Below are 25,965 nucleotides of genomic sequence, written 5' to 3' on the forward strand. Positions count from 1 at the left end.
CGGGCCTCTCACTGTTGTGGCCTCTCCCGTTGTGGAGCACAGGCTCCGGATGCGCAGGCTCAGCGACCACGGCTCACGGGCCCAGCCACTCCGCGGCATGTGGGATCCTCCCGGACCGGGGCACAAACCCGTGTCCCCTGCATCGGCAGGCGGACTCTCAACCACTGCGCCACCAGGGAAACCCTCTTCCCTGCTTTTTGACAAGGCTGGCTCCTTCTCACGCCTTGGGCTCAGCTTACCGGGCCCCTTCTCAGCCCTCTGTCTCAGCAGGTAGACTTGGCCCTATTAGTCTCCTTCATCTCACCCTGCTTGTTTGTTGTCTTCATAATTTGTGACTATACATTTATTTGCTTGTGCACTTTGTGCTAAGTCTCTTCCTAGATGAAACAGGAGCTTTGTAAACTCAAGGCATATACCTGTCTCATTCATTGCAGTCTTCCAGCCTGGACCATCTGACACATAGTAAGTAGTCAGTAAATATTTGTCGAATGTATGAGTGAATGAACAAATGACGTGGTCAGAACTGCAGGAAAAGATCTTCTCTGGCAGAAGGACAGTAGTTGAATTAGAGAAGATGACTGGGGCATAGCCAGAGAGGAGGGAAGGACCACTCTGCTTTACTGGGTAAAATCGTTAGTAGAGGCTGGAGATGAGTCTCACAGTGGAGGAGAAGGGCATCCAGGGAACTGAAGACATTGCAAAGGCAGTGTGGCGTGGTGTAGCAGAAAGAACAAGAATGTAATGAAGTCAGAATTCCTGTGTTTTAATTCCAGCTCTATCACCAGCTGTGTGGTGCTGGATAAGTTTCTTATCCTCTCTGTGCCTGAGTTTCAGCATCTGTCAACCGGCACCAACACCTTAGGAGTGTATGTACCTTAAAGGGTTATGTGGATTCAAGGCCACATAAGCCCAGAACTGACCCCCACTTGTGGGCTAACAGTCAACAACAAAACGGGGATTATAATTCGATTGGAATCAATAAGACTAAGAGGCTGCCCTGCCTTGACTCACCTCTACAGTCTCTCCAAGGCGACGGAGGCTTTCGAGGAGATGAGATTTTGAATGCTTGGTTTCCACAGAAATAGCCTCCAGGGCGGAGCCCCTGGTTTTCAGCAGATGATTTCTTTGTAGCTCAGCTGCTGGTGGGTAGGTGGGTGGTGCCACGGGCTGCTCTTTTCCTGAATGAACAGCTGTGCCCTCTCGTCTTTGTCGAGAATAATCATAACACTACTTCAAACCTCAGCCCAGCCTCCTTCATTCATGGCTCCCTGGCGGCCTGGCAGTCACAGCACATGTTTGCCAGCTGGTGGGGCGGGGAGGGCCGCAGACACTGGAGGCTGGATGTGAAGGGACAGGTCAGGCCCTTGGCCCTTGCCTTGGCCTTGTCCCCAGCGGACCAAGCCGCAGCCTCCTCAGAACTGGCCTTTGAGGCCCTGCCTCCCACCCTCCAGGCTCATACCCTACCTCTCACTTCCCTCACCCCTTCCAGCCACATCAGCCTCCTTCCCAGTCCTCTGTCACGCCAAAGCTCACTCCCACCTGAGGACCTTCTAACACACCATCCCCTCTTCCCACAATTCTCCCTAGATCGTGGCAAGGCCAGATACTTCTTGTCACTTGGGGCCCAGCTTAAACATCGTCACCTCAGAGAGGTCCTCCCTGGCCACTCCCCTCTGCTGGCTCATAACGCCCAGCCACCAACAGCTCAAGGCCGAAACTCTACCAACTCAGGAGCCACGGGAGAAGAGCCTGCAGGGCATTCCAGCCCAAGGCCTGACTCTGGTTCTGATTGGCCCGGCCTGGGCCAGGGGTCCTGTGGACCAAGACAGGGGAGAGAGGAGTCCCCAGGTGAAAGCAGGGAGGCATTTCCCCCCAGAAGGGACAGTGGGTGGTGGGCAGGGAAAATCACAGGTGTCCACCCTGGCCCCAGCCCTTCTCCAGAAAAACAAGTGGGTGAGTGTGGAAATCACGGGTCTAGAGCCTGGGGCCCAGGCCCATCTGTGCAACCTGTTTCCTCACCCAGGTAAACCTCACAGAGTTGTTATAAGAAACAGGTGGGATGATGCCTGGGAGGGCACTTTGGAAACTATTATTATCTTTAGAAGAGATGGAGGCAGAGAGGATGAAGAGGAATTAAAGGGGGGATGAGGTCCTCTGCGCAGGGTCCTCAGATTGGGTGGAATAGAATCAGAACTCCGGGCCTCAGGTAACAACAGCTGACGTGTATCACCATCTCTCTTGCAGAATCAGAAACCTGATTGTTCTGGGACGTTCTGGAAGGGCATGGATAAGCGGTCACATTGGTTCAAATACCCCTGTAACCAGATAAGGAATTCAGGCAAGTCACTCCTCCTACCTGAGCCACTCTTTCCTCACCAGCAAAATCCAGATGATGATAATACAATGCTGGATTGTCCTGAGCTTTAAATGAGGGCAAAGCAGGTTGCCTGACAGGTGGGGTGCCCTCAATGCCTCTTACTAGCTATTTTTATTAGGTATTTATATCTTTCTTAATTGTCTCCTTTAAAACTCCCCACTCCTTTTTTTTTTAATAAGGCTTCTTTTGAAAATGCCATGCTGCGTCAGCAGTACTAAAGATACGTGAGGGACAGACTTCGTTCTTTCCAGGCCGAGTCTGAGGAGAAGGGACGGGAAGAGGGAAGAGGAACCAGTGTGTAGGGGCCTCCTGCAGCCAGGCCGGGGCTTGTACATGGGCTGTGCTGGAGCCTCCGACAGCCGCCTCAGAAAGGGCCTCCTTCCTTACTTTACAGAGCGTGTGGAGGACCAGAGTCGTAAGAGACTTGCCCAAGGTCACCCAGCTTGGAAGCACTGGGGCTGAGACTCACATCCAGGGCCTCTGGAGAGCTTCCCAGGCTGTGGTGCTTGTGTGTGTGTGTGTGTGTGTGTGTGTGTGTGTGTGTCTGAAGCAAACGTTCACTCCTCTTCAGTTCAATTCACTAGAAATAGCTCAAGGGCCTGCCGTGGGTCAGACAGAGGAAGAGATGGGTTCCTGCGACCTACCCACGTGGGTTCACTCATGAGGATCTCAGAGCCAAGTGAGGGACAGACCAGTGGAGGGCAGGAGACACAAGAGGGTACAGAGGGGAGAGGAAGGTCTGAGAGTCCCTGGGACCCTGCTGTGGCCTCCATTCTCCCAGACTCACCCCCAACCCCGCGGCCCACCCCCCCACACACACACACTCACCGCCCCACTTGCTCCCGCACTGCCAGGAATGCAGGCTGTCCCCAGCTCTTCCTCCTCTGCATTCCTCAGCCACGGCTCCCACCTGGCAGGGCAAATTATACCCTGGCCTGCCAATAAAAGCCACTTTCCAGAAAAAGAAGCTTTAGGGCCCTGAGAGATGCAGCTAACTCTCTCGCACTGCCTGCGTCTGACTCAGGAGGTGGTGCCGGGGCCAGAGGAGACGGGCCCTGTGTCCCTTTAAGCAGGGAGTACAAATTTCCATCCCAGCCCCGCCCTCCAGCTCTTCCTGACGTCAGGAGGAAGGCGTGTGTGAGTGAGTGAGGGGCCTGAGGTGTCGCATGCTCACACACACACACACACACACTCACACAGAGTCATACACACAGCTCATCTTTCAGACCATCCCCTGCTCATCAGCTCCAAGCGCGCGCGAGAGGCCGAGTCTGAAGCCAGCTGCAGGAGGCAGTGCCAGGACCTCAGCTGCCAGGGAGAGGTAAGGGGCCAGACCGTGCGGGCACACAGAGGGCACACTGGAAACTGGCTCTGGCAGGGGCGAAGGAGGGAGGCGTGATTTGGGGGCACTGGGAAGGTGGGCACCTCCCCTGGGGCTGGTTCAGCCCCGTTCAGTTTACAGAAGAGGGGCAGGCGGCTGAGCACATGAGCCCACCGGGCCATCCCGCCGCCTGCGCTCCCTCTCCCTGGCCCCCAGGGGAAGCTGAGGCTGTGTGGCTCCCTGTGAGAGGGTGTGTGTGTGTGTGTGTGTGTGTGTGTGTGTGTCTGGGACTTGTGTCTGGCTCAAGAAGCAGAGAGCATCAGACACCTGCCAAGCCGCAGCCTCCTGTCTGGGAACCAGGGGGAGAGAAATGACTGGAGAAATCACTGTGTCTCCTACCAGACACTGAAAAGAGAGTGCAGCAGGGAGCAAAATAGGTCTTTCCCCTTGGAATCTGGGTTGGGGGTCGGCAGGGGCCATCTGGGGCAGGCAGACAGTTGGACCTGGAGCAGCTGTCTCATCCTGACTATTTCTTCCCTGATGTGATGGGGGATAATGGTGTTAATTGGCTTGGGGAGGTGGCTCCATATTCTTATATTCCCCTTTGCCTCAGAGCCAACCCCACCAGGAGCTCTTGCCTCTCCTAAGGCCACTCCTCTCCCTTGCCCACTGGTCTGGCTGTAACCTCCACCCTTGCCAGGACGCAGCCCCTGGAGGGCAGGGGTGATAAGCCAGGGGCTGCTGGGTCCCCTGCCGTGGGATTCAGGGACTCGGGCAGCCTTGCTTAGTGCCGAGTTCCTCAGTGGCTTGACCCTGGCACAAGGAGTCCGGGCGGAGATAAGGGGTGATGCTGGCACCCAGAAGGGAGACAGCAGGTTCCTGCCAATCTGCCAGCCTGCAGACTCTTCCCAGGCAGAGGGGAGGGAGACGCGGAGCGAGAACAATAATAAATACAGAGTGTGAACTGCTGCATCCGCTGGGGCTGGGGGAGGGGAAGAGGAAGTGCGCGCGGGTGGAGGGTGGGCAACCTCTCTGAGAGCCTGGCATCATGCCCGCCTGGGTATGCTCCTGTGGAGACGTCTCCCTCGGAAGGGACTGTCTCCAGCCCCCTGGGGGATGGGGAGCCAGTTCCCCAAAACTGACTCCATCCCAGAGGCCTCTGGGTCCTCCAAATTCTGGATATTTCCTCCTCCCAGCCTCCTACCCCACCTCCCCCCACCATTTCTTTTAAGTCCTTTCCAAAAACATCTATTTCCCCATATCTGCCCCACCCCTCTGGATCTGTCTGACCCTCCCCCAAAAACAAAAACAAAAACAAAAACAAAAAACAAAGACAGGTGTAAGCAGGAACCAGCTCACAGGGGCCTGGGAGAGGTCAGGGGACAATCTTGGCCACAGAGGTTTCTCCCAGGCCTGGAGAGAGATGGATGGGCAATGTTCACAGAAGTCCACTGGCCTTGGAGGGGGCCTCCCTAGGGGGGACTGGGGGGTCCCACACAGCTGGCTGGTGGGGAGGGGACACCTGCAGGCTGGTCTAGAGGCAAGTCCCTGAGAGTGGCACCAGCAGAGGGAGCTCAGGGCTTAGCTGAGCTGGTCACATCCATTGGTAACAACCAGCAAAACCAGGACCCAGAGCCTGGTGGGAAGAGGTCTTGGGGCAATTCAGACCTTTGTCCATGCAGAGCATTAAGATGGGAGGCAAAAAGCAATGGGAGCGGGGAGCTCTTCCCCTGCCCCAAAGCCAGTGGCATGATGGTCACCAGGAGGAGTGGCATGGCACGCTGGAAAGCTCATGGGCTTTGGGGTTATATTGATTTGAATGCAAGCTCGGCCAGTCTAAATGTGACTTTGACCAGGCCGTACCTCTTTCTAGGGGGACTCAGGATGGGAAAGCAACTTGCCCAGGGTCACACAGCCCAGCAGAGCTGGGATGTGAGCATGGATCTCATGGTGTCCATCCTGGCATCCCTACCCCCACTAATACCAAGGAAGCCCAAAGGGCTTAATCATAGCAGCCCCCCAGGGCAGCTTGGGGACATAACAAGGAGGAGAGTTAAAGGGTCTCAATTAAGCTCAAGTATTGGCCGGGGCAGCGCACCCCCACCTCCCTGCAATACACACACACACACACACACACACACAAACACACAAACACGATGTGGGAGAGGGAAAGAACCAGGTTTAATTAGGTCACCTCCAGCTGCTAGAGCAGCTTTGGCACTGATGTATTTTAAGGAGTGTCTGGGAGGCTGGGAGAGGGGGAGGGGCCGGGGAAGTGCCAGCTTCTCTCTGGTGGTTCTGAGGCTGTTTCCTCACCTCCTCTGGCCCATCACAGGCAAGACCTCAAAGTTCAGAAAGCCCTTCCACCATCACCCTGTGTTCCCTGCCCTTCCCCTTTCCAAGCCACCATACCCATTCCTCCCCCTCTCTGTTCCTCCACAATGGGGGCTCGGGCTGGGATGTTTTTATTGAGGGAGTTGCTTTTAAGCTTGCTGTAGTTGACAAGTGACTCACCCAAGGTCACAGTCTGAGTCAGCACAAAGCCAGAAATAGAACCCCAGGCCCTGTTCTCTTCCCTCTCCAGGGGAGGCAGGCGCTTTCAGGGACCTGCTGCGCCTCCCACCGGAGGCCTTTCTGCACCGCCCCCCAAAACGTCTCCAGGGTGTGGAAGGCTGTGTGACCCCAGCAAAACTCTTCACCTCTCTGGGCCTCAGTTTACTCCTCTGAAGAACAGGGTTAATAACAGTAATTATCATGTAGGTGTGTCGTGAGGAGTAAATGAGGAAACAGGGCAAAGGGTTTGGCATACCACTTGGTACACGGTTAATAATCAATCGATGGTGGCTGTGATCTTTTTCTTTTTTAAACTCACTACTTGAATTTTGTTTTGTTTTGTTTTTTTATAAAATAAATTTATAAATTATTTATTTATTTTTGGCTGCGTTGGGTCTTCGTTGCTGCGCGCGGGCTTTCTCTAGTTGCGGCGAGCAGGGTCTACTCTTCGTTGCGGTGCACGGGCTTCTCATTGCGGTGGCTTCTCTTGTTGCTGAGCACAGGCTCTAGGAGCATGGGCTTCAGTAGTTGCGGCACGTGGGCTCAGTAGCTGTGGCTCGTGGGCTCCGGAGCATGGGCTCAGTAGTTGTGGAGCACGGGCTCAGTTGCTCCACGGCATGTGGGATCTTCCCAGACCAGGGATCAAATCCATGTCCCCTGCATTGGCAGGCGGATTCTTAACCACTGTGCCACCAGGGAAGTCCCGGTGGCTGTGATCTACTCGTATCAGGACTAACCACCCTGTGTTCTACTTGTCTATCTGCTACCCTCCAGTGGAATGGGGCCCTCTAAGGGCAGAGCTGTCTCCTCTCCTGTTTGTTTTCCCAGAGCCTGGCAATCATATTCAGTGACGTGTGTGTTTCTGACAACCTCAGAGGAGAGTTGGAGTGACCCTCATGAGTCATCTGGACCAATGATGATTCATATAGCTGAGGAGAAAATTGAGGCCCAGAGAAGGGCAGGTGCTTGCCCCAGGTCACACAGCCCTGGGTGGTTGAGCCACCTTGCTTTCCCTGATCTGCCCAGGAGAGGGATTCGCTTGGTCAACAGAGGACTCTAAGGGCCATCTCCTGCCCAGTTCTTTTTTGGGGAGCTGATAATTGGAGGAGCCCCAACACCAGGTTGATGGCCACCTGCTGTCAGGGCTGAGTCACCATTCACAGCCCTGTGAAGCTGTATCACGACCTTGCCTAGGGTTATCTCCGAACAGCCCTGATGTTTTGTTTTCAGCTCCCCTGGCCCTTTTGTCTGTGGAATTGCTGGGGTTTGATCTTCTTGCAGGGAAATGAAGAGGATCTTGGCTGGCAGGGTCAGAACCAAAACACTCACAGGTGGACCATTGACACAGCTCCCAGCTCCTCTCATAACCTGGACAGGATGCTACGATTTGCCCTATTGGACAGATGGGGAAACTGAGGCTCAAAGAGGGAGGGTCACTCAGCTAGGACACTGCAGAGCCAGGATTCAGTCCTGGGCCCTCTGGGTCCTGAGCTGTCCTCTTGCCCTCCAACTGCTAGTTCTGAAGGGCATTATTCCAGGCCAGAGATGCCCCCAGATGGGCACACCGAATTCCTCAGGAGCTAGGGCTTAGCTCTGTTTGAGTTGAAGCACATGTTCTACAGACACATCTATTTCTCTGCTCTCGGAGTTTATTTCCCCTTTCTCAGGGAAAGTTCTTTTGGGAAAACTTCAGCCTTGTCTTGGCTGAACCAGGAACAGAATTTATCCTCGCAGGAAAAGCACCATTTGCTTTCAGACAAATCTGGCCTCTGTCACTTACCTGCTGTGTGACTTTGGGCAAGTCACTTATCCTCTCTGAGCTTCAGCTTCCTCATTTGTAAAATGGAAACAATTGTGATTTCAACCTTTGAGGGCAACTGGGAAATTTAAAAATGGAAAATAATTTCTGTAAAGACTTTTTAAAGAAAAAATATTTTTTTATTTATTTTTGGATCTGTTGAGTCTTCGTTGCTGTGCGCGGGCTTCTCATTGCGGTGGCTTCTCTTGTTGCAGAGCACAGGCTCTAGGCGCATGGGCTTCAGTAGTTGCAGCACGCAGTCTCAGTAGTTGTGGCTTGCAGGCTCTAGAGCGCAGGCTCAGTAGTTGTAGTCCACAGGCTTAGTTGCTCCGCGGCATGTGGGATCTTCCCAGACCAGGGCTCAAACCTGTGTCCCCTGCATCGGCAGGCTGATTCTTAATCACTGCGCCACCAGGGAAGTCCTGTAAAGACTTTTTGTAAAGACTGTGTATAGCATTCAGACAATAAAAGCCCTGTCTTCACTTGCCCCCTTCTGTGGCAATATTCTGGAGAAAGGGTCTGAACTGGAGGCTTGCTCAGCACCCCCTTGTTCCGCTCTCCCTGGTCTCCCAGGCTGCCCTGCGCTGTAGAGTTTCTTCAAGTCCAGGGCTCTGGCAGGAACCAGAGAGGGAAAGACTCTGTCCAAGATCACACAGCAAGTCAGTAGCAATGCAGGGGCTGAACCCAGGACTCCTGACTTCCCACTCCAAGGCTCCAGAGTCGGATTCCCCTGGTTCAAGTCCTGGCTCAGACATTAATTGCTGTGTGGCATTGAGTGAGTGACAGCCTCTCTGAGCCTCAGTTTCCTCATCTGCAAAATGGGGTCATAATAGCACCAGCCTTAAAGGACTATTGCAGGAACTAAATGAAAGGAGAAGCTATGAGGGGCAGCGCAGGGACCTAGTGTGTGGGTGAGTCCTTGGGGAAACAGGGAAGATGAGCATAAGGGGCGGCTTTGGCTGGTGGGTCTCTCTTCTGCCCACTCCCTCTCCCCTCCACGCCCAACTTAGCCACCTTGTCCGGAAGGAGCACCCTCTCACCCAGCACCTACCCAGTGCTTCCCCCATTCCATCCCATGTCATTCTCACTGAAGCTCTCGGAGGACGGATTCTTGTAATCCCCATTTTCCATAAGAGGAAGGAGAGAGGGGAGATCTCAGAGCAGCGCTCTTGGCACTTGCGGGGCCTAATTCGTCTGCCCCTCCAGCCCCAGCTCCTGCCCGAAGGTCACTCCCCACCTTCTCCCTGGGAGCCCCTCTGGGTAGGTGGGGCTGTGGACTGGGAGCTACAGGGAATGAATGTCAATCGCTGCTGTTACTCCATCCCCTTCTCCTCCCCCTCTGCTGCCTGGCCCATTTGGGGGAAGGGAAGGAGGGGGGCTGCCCTCAACCCTAACCCTGGAAAATCGGTGCCTCTTTCCCCTTCCCCACTGCCCGCTTTGCATGAGACCTGGGAGGCACGCTCACTCAGTCTTGGGTCTGGAGGCCTGGCTGGCCAGAGCAGGGCCCAGCTCAGCTGCATCTCCCTGGTAACCACTGTGGGCTGCCTCTGCCCCTCCCCCACCTCCTTCCCTCCCCTCCACCCGCCATGACCTCCCAGCACAGGCTGTCACCGCCAAGCACAATACCAGGCCTGGGAAAACTGTGCAGTGGGCAGGCTGCGCCGCCCTGCTTCCTGCAGAAAGGGAGGCCGAGCTCCTCTCCCTGCCCCCGGCCACCCTCACCCAGTTAGGGAAGCAGGCACCCAGGGCTGTGATGCAGGGCCCGTCATCTCCTTCCCCCTCCCCAAAGCCTGGAACCACTAATCTACTTCCTGTCTCTATGGGTCTGCTTATTCTGGACGTTTCACATGCATGGAATCATGTAATCCATGGTCTTTTGTGACTGGCTTCTCCCACATAGCATCATGATTTCAAGGTTCACGGTTTCAAGGTTCAGCTGTAATGTAACATGTATCAACACTTCATTTCTTCTTATGGCTGAATAATACTCTACTTTATGGTTAACCACATTTTGTTTATCCATTTATCTGTTGTTGGACCCTTGGGTGGTTTCCACTTTGGGGCTGTTATGAGTAACGCTGCCATGGACATTCATGTGCAAGTTTTTCTGTGACTGCTTCAGTTTTCTTCTCTCTAAAATGGGGACATGGGAATTCCCTGGCAGTCCAGTGGTTAGGACTCCATGCTTTCAGTGCCGAGGGCCCGGGTTCGATCCCTGGTTGGGGAACTAAGATCCCACAAGCCGCGGGGCGGCGCAGCCAATAAATATATAAATAAATAAATAAATAAATAAAATAGGGATAAAAATGCTAAACCTGGCCCATCCCTGCCTCCTCAAGTGGGCTCAGAGAGAAAAACTGCACGTCAGCATGAGGGGCTGTGAGGGGCAATTCTCACCCCACCCCTGGCAGTTCTTTTGGCTGGAAGGGATGTGTTGGGCGCTTGCTGGGGAGGAGGGAGGCTGCATCTCCACCCCCAGGGATGGCACAGTCAGCTCATCACCTTGACCCAGAAAAGTCCCACTTGCTATGTGATCTTGAACAGTGGCCAGGAGACCTGCTCCAATGACGGGGGTTGAATGGGGTGACTCCTTAGCTCTTCTAGTCCATGCAGGGCTCTGGAGTCCTAAGGAGTCCTAAACTCTTCCCTGGGGGGCAGGGCAGGGTGGAGATGGAGGCCAGAAAGAGACTTAGTTCAGGGATTCACCTCTGGCCCCAAGGCCTTTGGGTGAAGTGGGGGGGAGTGAAGGAATGGGGGTGAGGAGGTAGGGAACGCGTCACCCTCACTCTTATATGACCGTGGACAATGGGCACTTCTTTGTATCCCCCACCTTAGCCAAGCCTCACCATAGCCTGTGAGGGAGTGAGGCGGGACTTATCAGCTCCATTATACAGATGAGGAAGCTGAGGCCAGTGGAAGTGCTACCCAAGTCCACGGCTAACACGCAGCGGAGCTGGAGCTCTCCTGGTCCAGGTGTCCTGCCTGGCCCCACTGTGGCAGGCTGCCCGCCCCAGGCTCAGTCAACAGCTAGCGTCTCTTTGAGCCCAAGATTTTCCAGCCCCTGGGGAGGGGGAGGGGGGGTGAGTGCATGGGTGGGGGAACTACATTCTCTTCCTCTGCAGAGAAAAATATAGGATGAATTTTTTTAAGGTCATCCAGGCACTGAGCTGTTGACAGGGGAATTTCTATTGATTAGCACTGATAGTAGCAATTTATTGGGTACCTACAAGATGCCAGATGCCGTCACACACACTAAATCATTGAATCCTCAGCAACCAGGGGAATTCCCTGGTAGTCCAGTGATTAGGACACGGGTTTTCACTGCCGTGGACCTGGGTTCAATCCCTGGTCTGGGAACTAAGATCCCACAAGCTGTGTGGTGTGACCAAAACCCAAAAACCTCAGCAGCCTTGCGTGGTAAGCGTTCTCAACCTCATTTTAGAGAGGGGGAACCTGGGGCTAAGGAAGAATTTCCAACATTCCTAAGAGCTCACCATGCCCCGGCCCTGTTCTAAGCATGCAGAAAGTCATTTAATCCTCACAGCAACCTCTCTGTGAAATAAGAACCAACATTATCCCCATTTTACAGAGCAGGAAACCAAGTCAAAGGTTATGAGTGTTGACCAAGGCTGCACAGCTGGTAGGTAGAGCCAGGATTCAAACCCAGACCTTTTGGGTCCACATTCACCCACATTCCCACCTGCCATGTTGGAACTGTTGGGTGGCTTGCTTGAGGTCACCAAGTTACAGGTGACAAGGCTGAGATTCAGACCCAGGTCTGTGGATTTGAAACTGCTAGTAGTTGTGCCACACTGTGTCCCGGATCATTGGCCACTTTACCCATCCCACCTCTTAGGGCCCCAAGTTAAAGAATTGAACTTCAAGCTGCAAGGACTTTTGGTTAGTCTCAGTCAGCTTGGATCACCATTAACAAAATACCCCAGACTGGGGGCTTAAACAAGACATTTACTTCTTACAGTTCTGGAGACTAGAAGCCCGAGATCAGTGTGCTAGCATGGTCTGGCTCTGTCTGGGGAGAGCTCTTGTCCTAACTTGTAGACCGCCCCCTTCTGGCTGTGTCCTCATAAGGCAGGGAGAAAGGAGGCAAGCTCTGGGTGGGGGGGTGTCTGTCCTTCTAAGGACACTAATCCCATCATGGGGGCCCCACCCTCCTGACCTCATCTAAACCTAGTTACCTCCCAAATGCCCCATCTCCAAATACTATCACATTGGAGGGGTTAGGATTTCAACATGTGAATTTTAGGGGAACACAATTCAGCCCACAGCAAGGTTGTATGACCATTTTGTCTTTCTGGGGAGGACACTGAGTCAGGCAGGGGCTGTGAGTGGCCTGAACTCACTCTGTCAGGAGTAGAAGGCAGGCCCAGCCCTCCAGACTTGTGTCCAGAAGCTGCCCACCCTGGACCACACTCACCTGTACCTCTCTCTCCCCCTTCCAGACGGAGCCTGTGGCTGGTGAGTCCGCCGAGCAGGGCCAGGCCGGGCCCTGCCCACAAGGACGCCCAAGCCCTTCACCGGCCCCTGCGCCTGGGAGCCCACCAGGCTCTCCCACTGGCTCCACCATGACTTCGGAGCCCACGCCACCCCCGGTCGTGCCCCCGCTCCACTCCCCCAAGTCCCCTGTCTGGCCCACCTTCCCATTCCACCGGGAGGGCAGCAGGGTCTGGGAGCGAGGCTGTGTCTCATCTCGGGACCTGCCCAGTCCCCTGCCCACCAAACGGACCAGGACGTATTCAGCGTGAGTACCTGCCCCTCACCCAGGCTCTGGTGGTCCTTCCCCAGGACAGGGCTCCGGTCGGGGCTGCCCAGCTCCCAGCCTCCTCCATCCCCTGTTGTCCTCACCCGAGGACAGGGGAGCTGTGTAAGGACCTTCCAGTAACTGCTAGCGTTCATTCATTCCACAAAGCTGTACTGAGCTCCCGACCAGGGGATCCAGTGATGAATAAGGCAAAGTCTCAGCCTGCAAGGTGCTTACAATCCAGAGGGAATTTGTCCACCATTCACTACACCTGGCCGGGTTGGGCATCAGGGAAGATGTCCTAGCTGGGTTTGGAAGATTTATCAGGTGAAGAAGGAAGCTGGGTGCTCCCGGTGGATGAAACAGCCTGGGCAAATGCAGAGGCATGGGGTGGACCTTTGGAGAGAGGCGGGCAGGCTGGACAGAGACCAGCCCTGGGTCTTTGGGGTGGGTCACGGGGTGGAGTCAAATTGGGGAAGGGTTTTGTGGGAGCCACAGGGAGGCTGACTTGGTTTGGTCAAAGGAGGGGTTTTTGATGGCAAGCGCTGATTGTCCCATGTCCAACCCAAGACCAGGCACAGAGCAGATGCTTAATAAATGATGAATGAATGGATGAATGACAAATAAGTGAACAGGATGGATACTGCTGCTTCAGGAGATAGTGAGCTCCTCGTTCTGGGAGTTATTCAAGCCTAGGTTGTACATTCTTCACTTCGAAATCTTACAACAGGAATCCATGTAACCTCAGGAGGGGAGGGTCTTGTACAGGGAGAGGGGCACTGGCTGGGAGTCAGGAGACCCACTTGCTGTGCACCCTCGGAGAGCCAGTTTCCCTCTCTGGGCCTCAGTCTCCTTATAGTCCAATGGGATGATGAGAGGACTGAACTAATCTCTATGGGTGGTTTCTGCCCTGGGGAGGGTTCTCCACAGCGCTAGCGCTGAGGCAGGCCCTGCAGACGGGCCCCGGGAGAGCTGTGGGGGTCCAGGGAGGGGGTCCCCAGCCCACAGTTCCAATACCCCTACCCTATCTTCAGGACAGCCCGTGCCTCGGCTGGCCCCGTGTTCAAGGGTGTCTGTAAGCAGTTCTCACGCTCACAGGGCCACGGCTTCATCACCCCGGAGAACGGGTCAGAGGACATCTTCGTGCATGTGTCTGAGTGAGTCTCTCCCCCTTCCCCGCTGTTGGCTGGGCCCCTGCTGCAGTATCCTAGCAGTGCCTCCAGAATGCTCCCTAGGCCTCTCCCCTCACTGGCTGAAGTCTGTTCCTGGCACATTTCTCCTCTAATAGGGCCTCCAGGGGCATGGGTGGAGGAGGGCTGGGGCCAGATGGAGAGGGGGCACTCAGACCCCAGAAGCCCTGGGAACCACTGCCTGAGTCCTGGGATCCTGTTCCCGCATCACGGGGACGGAGAGGGCTGGGTCCTTCAGCCTGGAGGGAAGCTAGGAGGTGGGAGGTGGTCTAGGCCTGGCCCCCAGCCCTAATGCCAGGTGTGACCTGTGGAGTCACTGAGCCCTAAGCCTTGGGAACCTCCCTGAGCCCTTTTGCGTCTCACTTTGTAGCATAGCGAGGGGCTGTTTATGATTCCCATTTTACAGATTAGAGAACTGAGGCTCCGAGAAGGGAGGCTGGCTCAGGCTCCCTGGCCTAACTAGGCCCAGGGCTAGGCTGCCCTCAGGCCAGACCACAGGGGGCATCCAGGGAGGGGGCCTGCTCCTGGGCTGACACCCCCTCCCCCCACCAGCATCGAGGGGGAGTACGTGCCAGTGGAAGGCGACGAGGTGACCTACAAGATGTGCCCTATCCCGCCCAAGAACCAGAAGTTCCAAGCCGTGGAGGTGGTGCTCACCCAGCTGGCTCCACACACTCCCCACGAGACGTGGTCCGGCCAGGTCGTGGGCTCCTAGGCTGCTGGCCCCTGTGCCAGCCGCCAGGCGTGGGGGGAGCCACACAGGGTAGATGGGCAGCAGCCAGCTCCACGCCCCACGGCACTGGCTGAGCCAGTCCCCCGGGCGGCCTCGGCGTGCACGTGTGTCTGTCTGTGCTTGTGGGCGTGAGTGTGTGCCTCCACCTACCCCGTGACTGTCGTGTGAGCTGGAGCGAGGGCAAGGCCACCAGACCTGCCTTCCCTGCTTTCCACTCTCTCTCCTTCCTCCCCTCCCTGCCACACACGCACAGGACCCTCTTGCCCTCCTAACACCCATGTGCGTGTCCACTGAGCCTCTGAGGGCCTGCGTCAGGCCTGGGCTGGGAGTCGGGGCAGCAGTGGGCCCTGCCCCCCCGCCCCGTACAAGCTTGCTCCCCTTGCCTCTGCTCCAGGCCTGGCCCCGGGGGCCAGACTCTGCTTGTGCTACTCACACACAGCCCCCTCCCCCCGGGCTGGGGTCTCCCACTGTGACCTGGACCCCTCCTCTCAGAAGCCAGGCCACTGAGTGCTTTGGGGGAGCCTCCCGGCCTCTTGCCGGGGAAGAGGGTGAAACCCGGGGCAGAAAGGCCACCCCCTCGCGCCCCCCATGGCCAAGGCCCAGCCTTCCCTCCTTCCTGCTCGCTCTCAGCACACTTGAGGCAGGAAAGAGGGGCCTGGGGGCAGAAGGCAGTTCTGGGGGCTCCGGTTTTGCTGGCCAGCGCCTCCTCAGCCTGGCAGTGGCTTTGGCAACCCCAAACTGAGGCTGTGTCCACTTCCCTGGGCCTTGCTGAGCCTTGCTGCCTTGACTCCACCCCGGGGAGGCAAAGGTCTGCAGAGGGGTGGGAGCACGGCTCCCCCCGCTTGGAGGCAGCCATCCCCTTTGCCCTGACTCAGAAACCCCACTGATGCTCTGCCCGTGCCCAGCCATCATGGCCGCTGAGGACCCAGCGATGGAGGAACACACATGCCCTCAGGCGAGCCAGCCACAAGGACAGCTCTCAGCCTGGGAGACCACCAGCCCTGCAGCCCCCCTTGCTGGACCCTCTTCCCAAAGCCATGGGATAGTGGCTCCCACTGGCCACCAACAGGCCAGTGGCTGAGGTGTGGCCTGTCTTGTCCATCCCTTAAGGTGTGGGGTATCCCTCTTCCTTTTGGGCCAGGATGTGTTTGCGTGCATTCACTCCTGGGCAGGGGGTTGGCCTGGCCTGGGAGGTCAGGAAGGAGGGGGTCTACCTCCATCCCCCCACCTTCCCACCACACTCCCCTCCAGAGAACACATCACCTGATGGGGGAAGAAATGGGGTTCAAGGGAGGACCTGCCAGGGAGTGATCCTTATGAAACCCAGTCTGAGTGAAACAGATGCCGAGGATGTGGGGGTCAGTGACTGTCTAGGAGGATCCCCAGCCCTGTAGGTGCCCCAAGGCCCCAGGGGAGACACCAGCTGAGGTATGTGTATCTCACCCCTGTCCCCAGCACAGAGGCTGGAAGACCAGAGCTGCTAAGATGCACTGGCCAGCCCCCTAAAACTCAGAATGGCCCAGCCTGGCCCCCACGCTGAGCTGGGGCTACTCTAGCAAGGCCTGAGGCCTTTCCCCTGAGGAACAAGGCTCCCTGGATCCCTTGGCGGAAGGTTAACTCTTGGGAACCCCCGAGACACCCCCCCACACACACACCAGGAGGAGGCCCCCACTTTAGGCACCAGCCAGGAAGCAGGCTGTGGTAACGTCAGCCCTGGGGCCGCCCCACAGCGTCCAGCCCGACCTCCTGAGACCCCCAGCCACCTGGACTCCCCCATCCTTCCTCACACTGGCAATAAACCCTCAACTGTGACTCAGCCTGACCCACAGCTGCCTTTCTGTCTGGGTCCCAGGGGAAGGGGCTGGGGGAGGACACCTCAAACAGCCCTTGTTTGGGGCTTCAATGGCCCACCCTCCTCGACTGCATCAGATTCCCTGTGTGACCTGGGGCAAGTCCCTGCCATCTGTGCCTGTTTTCGCATCTGCAAAGGCAGGGCTGTAACAGCGTCTGTGACTGGGGCCAAATAGCCATTCAGACTCCACACCGCGTTCCACGAAGTTTAGTATCTGTGAGATCAAGTTCTCACAAGTATGCACCTTCCCCACTGCTGTGCTCCCCATCTAGGGCAGGGAAGCAGTGCGGGCTCTATCTTGTACCGACACTCGCACACGCTTCCCGCGTAGACAGAAACCTGTTCTGTCCAGAAGTACGAGCAGCAGCTGCAGCCGGGGCCATCGGGCTGGAGGACGGGAGCCAGGCCCACCACGAGCTGACCAGCTGTCCACACAGACCCTGGGCCCACTTAGGCAGGTAACATGAGGCAGGTGTCCTGGGCCAGAGGAGGGGCCCTGGCGCCCCCGAACACCAGGGCCAGGGGCTCTCTTAGGGCCGGGCAGAGCTCTCTGGAAGTCCCAAGGGGCAGGTGTGGGCCCTGGTCACGCCTCGTGGGCTGTCTCTGGGAAAAAGATCTCACGGCATCGCTGCACCGTGTCCTGCGGGGACACCACACTGTGGCCAACAGTCCGGGGGTCTGTGTAGATCTCAAAGTCGTTCCCACCCTGCACACAGAGGAAGGGCAGTGAAGGCATATGTACGCATGTGGTGCCTGGAGGAGGTTCCCAGGTTTGGAGCCCAACACCCACTCTGCCATGGGATCCCCTCCCCACACCGGCTCCTACACAGCTGCCCCTCCTCCTGCTGCCTTAGAACCGCCAGGAGGCCCTGACTTGCTGTGTGACATGGGGCAAGTGTCCAGCCAGCTCTGGGCCCCAGCCTTCCAATCTGTGTGATGGGGCTGGTGAGCACTGGCTGTTCTCTGGGAGTTTCCCAGGAGGTCTGTTCTGTCACCCCATGTCCTGGCCCCGATCTGAAGGTGACTTGGGGTGGGGGGACCTGGGCTGAGCCTGAGCCACACTTACGGGGCTGGTCTCGTTCCCAAAGAAGTGGATGGTGTCGAAGCAGTCCTGGTCCAGGCTGTCCAGGCAGTAGCGCTTGTCCCAGCCCTCAGGGAAGACGTCAAAACTGATCATGCCTCCTGTGGGGGTGGGAGTGAGGGTGGCAGATGAGGCCGGCAGAGGGGCGGCTCACGGGGACCTCGGGCAAGGCCCTTCGTGCATTCATTCATTCATTCAACAACCCGAGTGCCTACTGAGCACCAGGCACAGGGCATGGACAGACTCAGGATCCTCACGGGAGTTACGATCCAGGTGGGAGAAACGGGTGGTAAGTGACCAGACCACCTTTCAGATCGTGTAAGTCAATGAAGGGGGCAGGGTGCGGGGGAGGGAAGCTCCCCAGACGGTGCGATCAGGGGAGAGCTGTCCAAGAAGGTGACATTGAGCTGAGACCTGAGCCAGAGTGGCAGTTGCCAGGGAATGATACAATCCCCAAGGCAGGAAAGGGCGTGGAGTGTCCCAGTGACACAGAAAGCTGGGAAAGGGCAGCAGCACAGGCATGCGGGCCCTGGGGTGCAGGGAGGGGGCCTGGGTTTCATGAGGAGTGAGAAGGAGCCTCTGAAGGGCTATAAGCAGGGGTATGACAGGGTCTGTTTTTCTCTGGCCACTGTAGGGGATAGACTGTAGCGGGAGGTGGTGGTGGGAGACGCTTTGGTTTTTGACCTGAGCAACTGGGTGGGAGGTGTGGGTTGCCTGGGTTTAGGTGGGGAAGCCTCGGGGGCTGGAGTGCCTGCCTGTTTTGGCTCAGCTTGCCCTTGCTGTGCTCGGAGGGCTGGGAGGGGTTTCTAAAGATGCTGGGGGGTGCAGCCTGGCCTTGGGAGTGAGGCCCTGGGGTGGGCTCACGTACCAGACCTTTCAGGCCCTCCAAGGGGTTGACGTACCTCGGGAGAACCTCAGTCCTTTGCCGGCAAACTCTGTTTTCAGGGCTTCCACAAACTTCTCCCGGATCTTCTCCTTCTGCGGAAGGGGAGAGAGCAGACTGAGGTTCAGAGGGCTGCTGTGGGCCAGGCCCTGGGCTGGGTACACAGTGCATGTGAGCTCACTGAGTCTTCCAGGTGGATGTCATGCCCCACCCCCCACTTTACAGATGAGGAAACTGAGGCTCAGAGGGGGCTATGCCTTGTTCAAGGTCACCCAGCCTCAGTGGCAGAGCCAGGGCCTGAATCCCAAAGGCCTGTAACTGAACTCAGCGCCAGATCCTGCCAGTGGGGTACGGGCGGGGTATCCTGAAGGAGGCCTTGGAGCAGAGGCTCGAGGAGGAAGGCTGAAGGGATGGGACAGTCTGAGTCCCAAGTCACAGTGTCCACCTCAGGGCAGGACTCAGCCCTGTCAGCTCTGCCCAGTCCGCAGGGCTGAAGGAGAGTAAAGCATTTATATTAGATCTGCCCTGGTGAAGGGTACACAGGAGATCAGAAGGTTCATCTCCCTCTCCAATATCAGAAGAGGGCAAAACAAGACCCAAAAGACAAGAGAAGACCCTGGGGGCTGTGGGAAGAGGCAGCGTGTCCTGTCTCATTACAGCTCATGAGATGGGAACTGTGATTATCCCCACTTTACGGATGAGAAAACAGAGGCACATAGTAGTGAAGCCACTTTTCCAGGTAACTGGGCAAGTAGGAGGTGGAACTGGGATTAGAAACCCAGGTGGCCTGAGAAAGGGCCACCTCTCAATATGTGCGTAGGAGGAGGTTCTCGGCCAATGGTCAACCTTAACCACTCTACAAGAAAAGTCTCCATGTCTGCGGGCATTGCCTACCTGAAGCCTTGGGGCACAGGGTGAGAATGGGGATGAGCTAGGACATCATTGCAAGTCCCACCCAGCCTCAGGGAAACATCAGAGGGCAGCAGGCGGAGGCCCAAGTTCAAATCTTTGGGCTGCAACTAAGTGACCTTGGGCAAGCCATTTCCTCTCTCTGAGCCTCAGTTTCCTCATTCATAACATGGGTATAATATCATCTATTTCATTCATTCAAAAAGTATTTCTCAAGCACTTCTGTCAGGCATGTGCTGGGCCCAGTGGATCCAGCAGTGAACAGCCACAGAAACCCCAGCCCTTAAGGAGCTTACAGCTTCAGCTGGGGAGACAGACAATAACCAAGATTTAAAAATAGGTGATACAGTGGATTAGAGGGTGATGGCTGTTTGGGAAGAAATAAAATAGAGGAGAAGATCAGCAGGTACAAGGGGTTGCAATGTTTCGTGTAATGCTCGGGGAAGGTGACACTGAGAAGGTGACACTTGAGCGGATGTGAAGGAGGTGAGAAGGCACAGCCCTGAAGTAGGAAACTGTCTGCTATCTCTAGAATCAGCAAGGAGGACATGGCCGGAGCAGAGAGAGCAGGGGGAGAGCAGAAGGGCAGGTCAGCGGGAAGGACAGAGATGGGCGGGCGTGAAGAGGCTTGGTGGACTGGCTCCATCCCTGAAAGGGAGCGGGTACATGGTGGGGATGATGAGCAAAATGCAAGTCAAACTTCAGCGAGGGTAGCACATCCAAAGGCGACAAGGACCTTGGTGTGTTCCAAGAACAGAGGCACAGGGAGAAGGCTGAAGAGGGAGCCGTGAGTCAGGCAGACCCCTCGGGGCTCAGGACACCACAGGAGGCAGCTGGGACATTGTCCTGTTGGAAAGCTGACCCATGGAAGAACTGTAAGCAGGGAGTGGATGGGGGCAGACAGATGTGCTTCAAAAGCTTCTCAATGGCACTGCTGGAGAACTGACTGGCAGGGCTTTAGGGCAGGGGGTGGAGGCACACACATAAGCGAAAGGATCTGAGACCAACTCTGGAGGCTGAAACCCTAGACGTTACTTCTGGACTTGATGGGGGTGGGCAGGTGGAAATGATGCCCTAGGTGTTGCTCAGGTAAGTAGGTGGCTGGTGGTGCTGGTCACCAAGGGAGGGAAGCCAGCAGTACTGGAAAGACGCAGAAGTGCCTACAACCATGGCGCATGGTAGGTATCCAAAAGGGTACTGGTTGAATCAGAATACCCACCCACCCCCAATCCTTTTCAATGGTGAGAAAATAAAGGCTCAGAGAGGCTGAGTGACTGAGGTCCTATAGCCTAAGGTTGCACAGTTGGTGGCACCTTGTCCAGTTCGGAGAACTCGATTCGCTCCTCCAGGGTGCAGCTCCGGCCAATGGGCGAGATGTTCAGCATGCCGTTCCGGAACTCGATGAAGGTTCCACTGGTGGGGAGGGGGCAGGTGGGAGGGCGGAGAGCCAGAGAGAAGGAGAAGGGCCCTGAATTCAAATCCAGCCCCACCTGGATATCAGGGGGGACAAGAAGCCACCCGCAGGCAAGTCAGGGCCCATCTGAGAGACCTGCCCCTTTCCTCGCTCAGGCCCAGGAGGGGCAGGACACAGGCTGGGTGGGACCTCACCGCTTCTTGGGCAGTCTGAGCAGGGCCATGTAGCGGAGGCAGAAGTTGATCAAGTCCTGCAGGAGTTCCTCCCCCAGGTGGTTCTGGATTGTCTGGGCAAGGGACACAGGGCTCTGAGTGTGGTGGGCACAGCACTGTTCCCCCCCCAACCCAGGACAGAAGCCACCAAGGGAATGTTCCACTGTGGAAAGGGGTCCTAAGGCCCCAGGGAAGGGGGGCACTGACCTGCTTGGAGAGCAGTCGTCCATGCTTATACTGCACCGTCCCGTTCTCAGCAAACACATAATCAAACTTCTCAATGACTTCAGGGCCATGTAGAGGCCAGGGGGGAAAGAAAGAGTGTGAGACCGGGTACCCAGAGCCAAGCAGAGAGATGAAACCCACACCCCTTGGTCTGGCATCCAAAGCACACTTGTTCTATCCAGAAGCTGCTTTTCCAGCCTCCTTGCCTCCTGCAGCTTGGTTTTTCCCGAACAAGCACACAAGCCAGTGAGCTTCGCTCTGGGCCTTGGCTCATGCAGCTCCTTCTGCCTGGGATGCCCTCCCCCTTCACTTCTTCTCCAAGATCCAGCTCCCTCCTCTGGAAGCCCTCCAGGACTTCCCGGCAGAGGACATCATTTCCGCTCTGTGCTCTCACAGCCCCTCTGTATGGAGACTTCCCTTTCATTTTACAACTTCCATCACTGTGCTATCAAGGCTGGCTGCAAGGGGAGTTTTCGGCTCTGACTGCCACAAGAAGTGGCTGGAGCACAGCCAGGAGGCTGCTGCAGGGTCAGGTGGGAGGTGACCACCTGGACTATGGTGGGGCGATGGAGATGGAGACACGGACACAGGGAGACATTTTGGACTTGCTGATGGAATAAACAAGGAGGAGGGGAAAAGGGAAAAGTCAAGGAAGTCTCTGGTTTGAGGAACTGGAGGCATTTGCCTCAACTAAGCTGAAACCGGGAACCCAGCTGAGAAAAGGGGCTCTGGGTCCACACAACTTCCTGGGTGACTTCAGAATCCTCCTCTGTTAAATGGGGTATTCATACCCACTCTAAAGCACGGTTGTGAGGATTAAATGAAAAGAAGTTAATACAAGGTCATTTTCAACAAATGGTAGCCATTACTGATTAGGCCCATTTTATTTATTTATTTATTTTTGGCTGCGTTGGGTCTCGCAGGCTCTAGAGCGCAGGCTCAGTAGTTGTGGCACACGGGCTTAGGTGCTCTGCGGCATGTGGGATCTTCCCAGACCAGGGCTCGAACCTGTGTGCCCTGCTTTGGCAGGCGGATTCTTAACCACTGCGCCACCAGGGAAGCCCCATAGGTCCATTTTAAAGATGAGGAAATCAAGACTCAGCAGGGAGAACTGAGAACGTAAACTATGCAAGGTCAGGATTCTGTCTGCTTTGTTCCCTGCTGTTTCTCCAAAGCCCAGCACAGTGCCGGGCACATAGTAGGTGCTCACCAAATGTTTGTTGAATCACTGAAGGAAACACCTGGCTGTTCACTCTGCTTCCTTTGCCCCACAGAAGCAGGACTGGGTCTTTGAAGGCACATTGCTCCAGGGATCTCACAAACTCCCCACTTCCTCCATCCCCACCCCGAATGTGGAACTGGCTCTAGTTGCTCCTCTTACCTTCATCCCCCTCTCCCAGCTGCTCAGCAATCTTAGAGTAGTCAGAGCCGCCCACCACACCGATCTGCACCCTTCTTCGCAGCTTCTGCAGGAAGGCAGCCACCTCAGGGTCGATTTTCTGCAGGGGGGCAGGGAAGCACAGCATTCTGTCAGCACATCTTCTGTCAGACCTCCACTTAGATGTTACTCAGTGCTCAGAATCCTGGGAGCCCATGTTCCACCCAGATCTGAGGCAGGTCAAGGTTTAGAACCCACATCTCCAAATTAGATGCACCTGGGTTCAAACTCTGGCTCAAGTCCCTCAATACCAGGATGACCTGAGCAAATGGCTTTGCCTTTCTTTGCCTTAGTTGTCCCATCTATAAAATGGGAATCATAATAACAACCATGTGGAGTAGCAACCACGTCACTGTTAAGGATTAAATGAGATAGTGCTTGGAAATGAATAAACAATTAACTAGTGACTAATCACTTGAAAAGATCCCCCACCAAGGAAATGTAAACTAATGAGTTATAATCCATGTTTTCAAACATTCAGCTATTCAAAGCTGACAACATCTAGGGTGGACATAGGGGAAACAGGCACTCTCATATGTTGCTGGTGAGAGTATAAATTGGAACAGTCACTTTGGAGGTTAATTTAGCAAAACCTATTAAAACTTTAAATGCAAATACCCTGTCACACAGAATTGCCCGGGTGTATATGGATATTCATTGGGAGGGTTTATAACAGTGAAAAACTGCAAATAAGCTAGTCAGTCGGAGCATGGCACACACCTGCTCTGAAATTCTATACTATGGCTACACAGAATAAAGCAGGGCTGTGCCTCCAACATGAGAGAGCCCCAAGACATGCTGTTAACTGTCAAAAGCAAGTTGCAGAAAGGCACACACGGTATGATGCCACTTACTAAAAACAAACGCACACAAAAAACCTTAGAACTTTGGGAATGGGGCTGGGCCTGGGATCCTGACTAGTCAGAGGGGACTTTACCTCCTCTGTTATGTTTCCATTCTTTACAAGAGAATGTCTTCGTAAATACGTGTACAATTAAAAATTAACTTTTAAAAAGTGCTAAGGACAGATCCAGGTGGGTGAACAGCATTGACACTCTGTCCTTGTTTAGGCTATTAGGTTAGGGGAGCTAAGGGTCAGAGGGAGGTGTAGGGGCTGTTCCTAGACTCTGCTATCCTCCCTCCACTGTCGTCTTCCTCCCAGCCCTGAGGACCCTGGGAGCTGCTGAAAGGCCAGGTGGCCTGACTGCTGCCTGTGCCCCCAGGGCCCTCACATAGGGGAGGGGAGGCCAAGACCTGGGTTCCTATCAGCCCCTGCCCTGCAACCTAGACCTGCTGGCTCCCTGCTCTAGGAGATCCCTCAGTAGGTCCTGGTGGACCCAGACTGGAGGGCAAGAAAGAGGCCTGCTTATCCATGCACCCAGCTGGTGAGGGTGGGTCTGGGGGTTCATCCTGAGATCCAAAGGGAGAAAAACAATGTGTGGAGCAGAGGCTGGAGCATCAACAACCCAGTGAGATGTTTTTAGAAGGAAAACTGCACTCCCACTCACCCTGTACCACAATATCCCCATGGGACCAGACTAGCCACCGCCCCCATCTCCAGGTGGAAGGAGCCCCAACACAGCCTAAATGGTACAGAAGCCCGCCATCCTTCCCTCGGCGAGGAGGGGGATGGGGATGGAAGGGAGGGAAAGTAGGGGAGGGGTTTGAGAAACTAAACGCAGGCCCAACCTTGCAAAGGTCAGGTGGGATGGCTCCAAGACCCCCTCGTCCCCCACCGATGGGGACCTAACGCTTGGGTGCGCTGAGCCTTGTATGGAACCCTAGGTTCAGACTCCAGCTTCGCGATACCGGTGCGTCCTAGGGCTGAAATGGGGTGGGAGCCACGGCTGGGGAGGCGGGGGCGCCCCGGAGCCAGGCCTGGTAGGGTGGGGAGGAGACTAGGCCCCTGCTCGCAGCTTCCTCCCTCCAGAATCCGACCCACCCCTCTCGCTCCCGGGCAGAACGTGGGCGCGGACGCTAGCGGGCTCTGACGTGAGGAACCGGGTTCCCATCACTCCCAGCAGAAGGCCCGGGGGTGTCAGGGGTCGGGTGTTGCCGCATCCCACACACGGTCCCGGGGGGTCTGGGGTCATGCCGCTGCAGGCCACACATTCGGCCTCCGGGTGTGCGCGTGACACTCCCGACGGGAGCTTCTGAACTTCGGGGCCCTACCTGGCGAGCCGGCGTGAGGGTGCCGTCCACGTCAAACAGGCAGAGGACGCGCTCCTTCCTGCGGGCGCCCTCAGCGGTGACCGCCATGGGTGCAGCTCCCGACGCCCAGCTGAGTCGAAGGAGGCGGCGGCTTTGCGAAGAGTCTAGACGGGGCGGGGCCTGGGAGGGGCGGGGCCAGCAGGCCAGGCTGACCTCGCCAAACGAAGAAGGGGCGTGGTCAGGGCTTGATCTCGGAGGCAGGGGGTGGCACGGACGGGGCAGGGGCGGGGCCTGAGCTGACTCGGGAGGATAATTCTGAATGCACCAGACGGAGAAGGGGCGTGGCATAGGGAGGAGCAGACCCCAGCAGGTTCCGTCGGATTGTTCCAAATTAGACGGAGGCGGGGCGTGGGCCTGGGACCGGAAGCGAGGGATAGAACCCGGAAGGGAGGGGCGGGGCCAGAATTGGCCCTTGGCTGGATGAGTCCGATTGCTGCTGACCGAGAAGTGGTTGGACTGGGGCGGGGTCTCGAGCTCGCAGTGCCTAGTCCCCGGGGGGGAGGGCGGGACTCAGCGTTCACAGCTGTCTCAGCGGCCATCAATCGCTCTAGGACTCAACGCCTCCCCGCTAATGCCTTTGACCTAGAAATCTTGAGCTTTAAGAAATCTCCTGATGGCCTTTTCTCAAGGCTCTGGACTTTGCCGAACGGCCTGACCCGACCCTTACTCCTCCCGCTGTCATTCTGTCCACCACATAAAGCGCAGCTAACGGTTTACTTCCTTTAAGAAAAAAAAAAAAAAAAATCCACCTGCCAATGCAGAGGATATGGGTTAGAGCCCTAGTCCAGGAAGACCCCACAAGCCGCGGAGCAACTAAGCCGGTGCACCACAAATACTGAGCCCTTGCGCCACAACTACTGAAGCCCATGCGCCTAGAGCCCGTGCTCTGCAAGAAGAGAAGCCACCGCAATGAGAAGCCCGCGCACTGCAAGGAAGAGTAGCCCTGCTCGCCCAACTAGAGAAAGCCCGCACACAGCAAGGAAGACCCAACGCAGCCAAAATAAATAAA

At 56.1% G+C, this 25,965-nt stretch overlaps 3 protein-coding genes across 3 annotated transcripts in view; 1 reads left to right on the plus strand and 2 right to left on the minus strand.

Moving 5' to 3' along the window:
• POLR3H (RNA polymerase III subunit H) overlaps nucleotides 1–3,389 on the minus strand; it is a 21,228-nt gene extending 17,839 nt beyond the window's left edge. The window contains exons 1-2 of the mRNA XM_027107811.1: nucleotides 3,206–3,389; nucleotides 1,012–1,337 (exon numbers count right to left, since the gene is read on the minus strand). The gene's annotated coding sequence lies outside the window, so the exon portion shown is untranslated. The remainder of the gene's footprint in view (nucleotides 1–1,011; nucleotides 1,338–3,205) is intronic.
• Nucleotides 3,390–3,505: 116 nt separating this feature from the next.
• Nucleotides 3,506–15,284, plus strand: CSDC2 (cold shock domain containing C2). Its single transcript, XM_027107812.1, has 4 exons — nucleotides 3,506–3,698; nucleotides 12,510–12,808; nucleotides 13,843–13,965; nucleotides 14,551–15,284. The coding sequence occupies exons 2-4, from the start codon at nucleotides 12,633–12,635 to the stop codon at nucleotides 14,711–14,713; spliced, it is 462 nt and encodes a 153-aa protein (XP_026963613.1). The 5' UTR covers nucleotides 3,506–3,698; nucleotides 12,510–12,632; the 3' UTR covers nucleotides 14,714–15,284.
• A 1,491-nt stretch (nucleotides 15,285–16,775) lies between these two features.
• Nucleotides 16,776–25,680, minus strand: PMM1 (phosphomannomutase 1). The gene is made up of 8 exons (XM_027107809.1): nucleotides 24,918–25,680; nucleotides 22,689–22,806; nucleotides 21,290–21,366; nucleotides 21,065–21,156; nucleotides 20,770–20,869; nucleotides 18,567–18,642; nucleotides 17,650–17,765; nucleotides 16,776–17,289 (listed from the first exon to the last, which is right to left on the minus strand). The coding sequence occupies exons 1-8, from the start codon at nucleotides 25,242–25,244 to the stop codon at nucleotides 17,167–17,169; spliced, it is 1,029 nt and encodes a 342-aa protein (XP_026963610.1). The 5' UTR covers nucleotides 25,245–25,680; the 3' UTR covers nucleotides 16,776–17,166.
• Between the last annotated feature and the right edge of the window lie 285 nt (nucleotides 25,681–25,965).

The sequence above is a fragment of the Aethalodelphis obliquidens genome, unplaced genomic scaffold, assembly GCF_003676395.1.
Source record: "Aethalodelphis obliquidens isolate GAN/ISIS:26980383/991018 unplaced genomic scaffold, ASM367639v1 scaffold8, whole genome shotgun sequence".
In the NCBI taxonomy this organism is placed as follows: domain Eukaryota; kingdom Metazoa; phylum Chordata; class Mammalia; order Artiodactyla; family Delphinidae; genus Aethalodelphis; species Aethalodelphis obliquidens.

Coding starts and splice junctions, on each gene's coding strand:
- CSDC2 (XM_027107812.1), top strand. CDS start 12,633: ATGACTTCGGAGCCCACGCCACCCCCGGTCGTGCCCCCGCTCCACTCC. Junction 12,809..13,842: donor CGGACCAGGACGTATTCAGC/GTGAGTACCTGC, acceptor CCCTATCTTCAG/GACAGCCCGTGCCTCGGCTG. Junction 13,966..14,550: donor ATCTTCGTGCATGTGTCTGA/GTGAGTCTCTCC, acceptor TCCCCCCACCAG/CATCGAGGGGGAGTACGTGC.
- PMM1 (XM_027107809.1), bottom strand. CDS start 25,244: ATGCCACGCCCCTTCTCCGTCTGGTGCATTCAGAATTATCCTCCCGAG. Junction 21,367..22,688: donor GCTGGGAGAGGGGGATGAAG/GTAAGAGGAGCA, acceptor ATGGCCCTGAAG/TCATTGAGAAGTTTGATTAT. Junction 17,766..18,566: donor AGGACTGAGGTTCTCCCGAG/GTACGTCAACCC, acceptor CCACCCCCACAG/GAGGCATGATCAGTTTTGAC.